Source organism: Oxyura jamaicensis, chromosome 1 (assembly GCF_011077185.1).
Source record: "Oxyura jamaicensis isolate SHBP4307 breed ruddy duck chromosome 1, BPBGC_Ojam_1.0, whole genome shotgun sequence".
NCBI lineage: Eukaryota > Metazoa > Chordata > Aves > Anseriformes > Anatidae > Oxyura > Oxyura jamaicensis.
Genome location: NC_048893.1, coordinates 57,195,063 through 57,201,335, shown reverse-complemented (window position 1 = coordinate 57,201,335; position 6,273 = coordinate 57,195,063). Strand labels below are relative to the sequence as shown.

Below are 6,273 nucleotides of genomic sequence, written 5' to 3'. Positions count from 1 at the left end.
AAATAAAATAAAATAAAATAAAATAAAATAAAATAAAATAAAATAAATAAAACACTCCTTTAGCATGAGAATTATCATGCACTTGATTTATATTTGAGACCACCTTATACTGCCAATGCAGAAATCACATTAATGAAGCACACCCTCATGAGAGATCAGGTACACCAGCACAAGACTAACCTGTGTCCCTGTGTCCCTCTTTAACATGCTAGGAGCTCTTTCAGATCACTTTGATCTAAGAGTTAGAAGAGTTTCTCCTTAAAAAATCCCTGGTGTTCCCTTACCTAATGTCTTCCAAAGCTGCCAAGGGGAGACTCTGAGCCATTAACACAACCATTGCTCCAGCCCTCCAAAGTTGATTGGAAAGATGTAGCTTTTCGTCCTCCCTGGAGAACCTGAGCAGGCCCCTTCTTACATCCTAGTGAGCTGTGGAACAGGACCAAAGTCCTGCTCCCCCATACTAGTCCACTAAATAAACTGTGGGCTGCAGTTTCCAGTCAGTGCTGGCACAGCTCTCAAATCAGAAACCTCTGTGCCAGGGCATCCTCAGCACACAAGAGAGCTGTAATAGAAGCAGGCAGCTGGGCACTTCTCCTGCCTCTACACGAGTAACAATGCTCCTAATCTTGCCACCTCTATAAACATCACCAAAAAAATAAATGAAAGAAAAATGAAAGAACGAGAGAGAGAGAAGGAAGCAAGGAAGCAAGGAAGCAAGGAAGGAAGGAAGGAAGGAAGGATGGATGGAAGGACGGACAGACGAGCTCAATATAAAAGTAAGGATGATAGTGACTTCATGCACAGAAGAACCATGACAACCCTGGGACCATCTTAGGCTGGTGTCCAGTGAGGCAGCGGTGGAAGCCCACCAGTAATTTTTCTCAGTGTGTCAGTAGCTGATGTGGGGAAATAAGCTCAAGCTTTGTTTCAGCCCCAAAGGCAGGAGGGAAAAGCTCAGCTCTCATTGTTCTCTGTCCTTGCAGAACAAGATCAGATATGTGGACAGAAGCGCTATTGTCGAGTGGGATATAATCGCTTCCAATGGGATAATCCACATCATTTCAGAGCCTTTGAAGGCTCCGCCAGCACCTGTAAGTACATGGTGACTTGTTGGGTGGTGGTAGGTGGCTGTGGCTTATATCATACCAAACTCAACACAGGCATTCATATATTCCCAGTTTCCCTTCCATATATACAGTTTCAGTTTAAAAGGATACTTTGAAAGATTTGAAAGAAATGTAGAAACTGAGAGTAAGGTCTCAGTGAAGCTTGTTCTTCCCAAATTTTATTTTTTCTTCAAACGAATCACTAGCAGTTGTTACCCAATCATCCGAGGTTTTATAAAACTCCATCTAAGCTGTTCTGAAAACACCTTTCAAGCTTCTAAGGAAAACATTTCACTCTTGGCTTTGCACTCATTACTATCCTAAACAACAAGATGCTTTGAAAACCCTGATTTTATTTTTTTTTCATGCATAAATTCCTGCCATGTCTCTAGTTATCCAGTCATCTCACCCCTTAAAAAGACCAGACAAAAACAAACAAACAAACAAACAAAAATAAAAATAAATAAATAATAATAATAGTAATAAAATAACAGTGTATGGCAAAATAACAGTACAGAAAGGGATGCAAAGGATGCTGTCCTTCGAGAGCAGGCAACTCAAGCTAGCTGCTGCATTGCTTCAGCTTGACGTTACAATGGTACAGGGCCCTGTCCTGGGGATGTAGGAACATAATTCTCTTTATTTCACACCAGCAAAGTGTGCTACATTGTATGAAAGGGAAGTGAACATTTTCTCCACCCACAATGCAACCCGTATGTCTCACAGAAATGAGACCTGTCACCCTTCGGAAAAGTGCACAGCGATCATCTGCAGCTCTTACTTTTCTTCCTACAAGACATTCACCTTAACAAAAAGGATTTCTTTTGAAATCAGGGCGATCCATTATGGTCCCTCTCTCCATGTGCTGGAGGGGTCTCATTCACATTTCTGGCATGTCTATCCCAGCTCTGATTTAGGCAGTGACTAACTGGCTGCCTCTTCAGTCCATGCAGTTAATTGTATTCATACCCTATTTCTCACTTCCAGTTCGTTCAGAGAATCCCTATCTCCTGACTCAAAATAATAGGCAATTTTTGTCAGTCTATACGAACATGATATTGCATAGTTTATAACTCCTTTCACATGCTAGAGGGCAAGTAAACATTTTCTAATATTTAGTTGTCCAGCTGCACCATGTAAATTACTTTGTTTTCTAAAAAAGAAATAAGGAGGGTGTATCAGTTAGGACAATAATGTGATTATTTTGCCAGGGTAAGTTTAGTAGTCAGTTTTCTAAGCAGGGGGACACAGAGCTAAGGTATCACTTGGAAAAGCCAAAGTAACGACCTTTGAATCTCTTCCCCACTGCAGACCCCTCTTCACTTCCAGGATTGCCAGCAAAGAGCACCATACTCCAGGGAGATCACATTCCAAGTGCCCTGCGATCTCTCAGGCAAAATTATCATCACCCCAACTCTGCCAGTCCCCTTCATGACACCAAGCTATATCAGGCCACAGAGCTGCAGAAGGCAAACCAAAGCCCTAGAGTGGCGGCATTTTTCCCATATAGACTAAATCCAGAGGACATGTGAATTTCCTTCAGCTCTTCACCTACGTATTTATTAAGAAGTTATGTAGGAACATAGAGTCTATCCTGGAACATGCAAAGAGCTGCTTGAATTGGCACTTTACGTGCTTGACTGAAGAACGATCTCAAGTTAAAGGCAGTGAACACCTCAGAGCAGTTTGATTTGAGCCCTGGTAAGCATGGCTCAGAGGGTTGTCTATCTGCCCACACACAGCAGTGGAGAATGAGCCTGAACTCATAAAGAGATCCTTAGGGTTTACACTACAAGTTTTGAAAGCTACTTAAGGGTCTTTGGTACCCACTTCTCTGCAGGCCAATGTGGTTTGAGTTTCTGTGGCTACTTTCAAAACCGTGACTGGTAAAAGATGACTTAGACAGGCCCTGTATGTTCAAAAACATAAACAAGATGAAGATGCACAGGAGCCAATGTCCAGTTTAGAGTACCTAAGAAGAGCTAGTTTGCAATTATTATCAGAAGGCCACATTAAACTGTCTCAGGGAATTACGTACCAGGAAACTACTGCAAAAGCAGTTTGTGAGCTAAGGTGTAGCTCAAGGAGATGCTGCATGTGCTGGGTGCTGGAAGGTGACCACCCCATAGCTCACCCTCTTTCTGTGCTTCCAGGTTCCTCTCCATGCCACTACCGGAACCGGGATCTTCTTTGGCATATGTCTGGTTATTGGAGTCATGGCCTTTATTGGATACTCGTACCTCAGATTCAGAAGGAAAAACACAGGCTTCCAGCACTTCAAGGTAAGAGGCAGAAAGGAGTGCAAAGCAGGGAGCCAGCACTTCCCCACACCCACCACACTGCAGAGTTACAGACTCCAATTTCTCCTTGTGCTTCATTAAGCTAGATGCATTCTAGATCCCTTTTTTTTCACTCATACTTGAACTGTTCATACTAACACATGGAGAAGGTGGGGAAGACTTACACATCTGCCTTGGGCACTAGATCACTTTTGCCTGCTGCACCCCTCTGGGGTGTCCTACCAGGGCTCCAGCTCTCACTGACACACACTTCCAGCTCCAAGGACTGGCCAAAAGCTTACATCTGAACAGCACCAGAGCAGAACTCCTTGCTTCACCATTCAGGGAAGCAGATAACTTTCAACCACTTGAACAAGTGAACTTGTTCTGTTCTCTTCCCATCCCCTCCATGGCACTGCTAATAGTTTTATGGTTCTGAGGGTTGAAACATTTGACAGGAAAAAGGCTGGATTTAAAGACAAAAAAATTGAAGGGCTTATCAGGATTGAGAAGCACAATTTTTTATACTGATGAACTCTCATGTCTTCTTTCACTCAACTAACCTAGCCTCACATAGGATCATGATGATGAAAACCAGGCACCAACAGCCAAGCTACTCAGAGTAGGGAAGGATGATAGTGTTATAACATACACCAGAATCCATCCAAAAGAAAGTCTACCTGGAAGGAACCTCCTCTTATTCTAGCTTCTGCATAATATGAGTTGTCTTCTAGAAACAAAAAGGAAGCCATAAGCCAGGGGAAACGCTTCTAGTTCTATGTGGTAGCACTGAGAGCGCTCAGCCATGTCCCTTTCATGGTAGGCACAATGCCAGCGCAGTACTACTTCTCCCATTCCTTGCTGCGGCTTAAAAAGAAGGGAGGAAAAAGGTATCAGTGCTAAGTGATCCAAGATGTTACAGTCACCCAGAATACAGTTCATGCCTAGAGGCACAGATTTAGATGATAAAGCAAGTTCACTCACAACACTGTGCTAGTCAGTGGAGAAACCTAAGTGCCCCACTGAATGCATTGTATGAGAAGGATGGATTTTAAGCAGGTTTGTGTGATTTTATGTAGTCAAAAGATGACACTGACAGAACATCACTGGACAAGTCCCAGCCTTCAAATATCACCAACCCCTCCTACGAAAATTCTTCTGCACTGACTCCACCAGAACCTACGTATGATCTTTTCTCAGTAAGTGTACATTTTGAATTGATACACATAATTAAGGTCATGATAAGAAGAAATGACTTAATAAAGTGAAAATATCTGCTTGGGAAGGAAAAAAAAATATGTGGGGAAATACCATTCAGGATCCTGGCTTTCTTAGCCCAGCTAGAAATGGCATCAGCCCACTTGAAGCAAAACTGAGGCTATGGTCTAGAGCTCCATCTCAAGTAATGACTTGTGAGGCTGCGGCCTACCTTCAAAGAGAGATGAATTAAATTGGACTTCAAATGCTGCTAGATGCCAGTGATGCATCTATACAAACTTTAAAAAGACTTTTGTCTTTCCTTCTCCTTGCTGCAAACGCAGCAGAGTTGCATGCTAGCACTCTTTGACAGAGTCTGAAATGCAGCAGGAAAGGGGTGGGAAACAAGGGAAGGAAAGTCTGAGTAAGACCAGAATGTACAGATAGCCTCTGTGGTCCAATTCAGCAAGACTCCCATATACACAGAGTTTAAAAAACACAGTAAACCTTTTTCCATGCAGTAAAGAGACTTGTTTGGTGCAAAAGTAGCAGGTGCAGACTGCCATTTGTGTGGACAAATTGCCAGAAAGGGAAGTTCATTTGTTGCACGATGTTCAACTCTGATTTACTTTTTCCTTCTCTTCTATAGGATTCAGATGACCAACAGCTTGTGATGAGTGGTCCGCAAGATCAGAACTAAAGAGGGAATTTGGCATTAGTCAATTATAAAACACACTTCTATTTGCATTTACTGTGAAAAAAAAAGCACGTAGAGACCTAGAGCTTTCAGGGAATAAAATCTCATTATAAATTAAAAAACAAATCACAGAGTACAGCCTTGTTTAACATGCAGTCTGTAGGGTTGGCAAAGTTACCAACCTCAGAATCGTTACCTCTTAGAAATATCGACTATGAGTGCTAAATGCAAAAGTGAGTCTCGATTCTTAAACCATCCAGAGATGCTTCTCTATGACAAGTGTAAAACTTTCACTAGCTTCCTATTTCACTACTTTCATTCTTCTGTACAAAATTTAGTCCAAAATCTTCTTCTGTACAGTCATTTAGTCAAATGGCCTCAAACACACAAGGCTGCTACTTGGCAAATATATTTGCTATTACTCCAGCTCTATGCCTTTGTTTTGGCTTGGTTGTAAATACACCCACCTAGCATAAAACAGAACATGTATGAAACCTGAAGTTTTTAAACCGAGGGGATTTTTTTTATTAGTATCCTTGCTTATAAGGATTTCAGAGCAGGAAATGCAAGCTTCCTGTCTGTCCCACTTGCCTGCTCTAAAGCTTTTGTATTTTCTCCAGCTTTCCTGGGTTTTGTTTACATCTCATATCACTGTACAAAGGGAAGTATTATGTGTATCTGCTTTAGCAAGAAGTATAGGGTATATGAGGGTATTAAAATAGTAACCAATTTTTCCTTGAGCCATTTTTGTGAAAAAGTAGATAGCGACGATGAACATACCTTGCCATTTCATGACCTCATTCAGATTTTCAGGTCTGAAAGGACCAGAAGCTGTCTGTTTCTTTACATACCACATTTGTGCCAAGCACATCAATGTTGCCTTTCAACCAATGCACAGCAGTAGCAGCTCTCTGCACCTTACTATTAAATGTCAATCAGACCCTACTTTGATTGCTAGAAACCACACAACGGCAAGACAAGAAAGATTTTATTG

At 41.9% G+C, this 6,273-nt stretch overlaps 1 protein-coding gene across 1 annotated transcript in view; it reads left to right on the top strand.

Annotated features, from left to right (window-relative positions):
* STAB2 (stabilin 2) overlaps nucleotides 1–5,348 on the top strand; it is an 86,419-nt gene extending 81,071 nt beyond the window's left edge. Inside the window, 4 exon segments of the mRNA XM_035341679.1 lie at nucleotides 984–1,091; nucleotides 3,260–3,388; nucleotides 4,465–4,584; nucleotides 5,232–5,348. Of these exon segments, the coding sequence (XP_035197570.1) occupies nucleotides 984–1,091; nucleotides 3,260–3,388; nucleotides 4,465–4,584; nucleotides 5,232–5,282 (408 nt within the window). The 3' untranslated portion in view covers nucleotides 5,283–5,348.
* The last annotated feature ends 925 nt before the right edge of the window (nucleotides 5,349–6,273 follow it).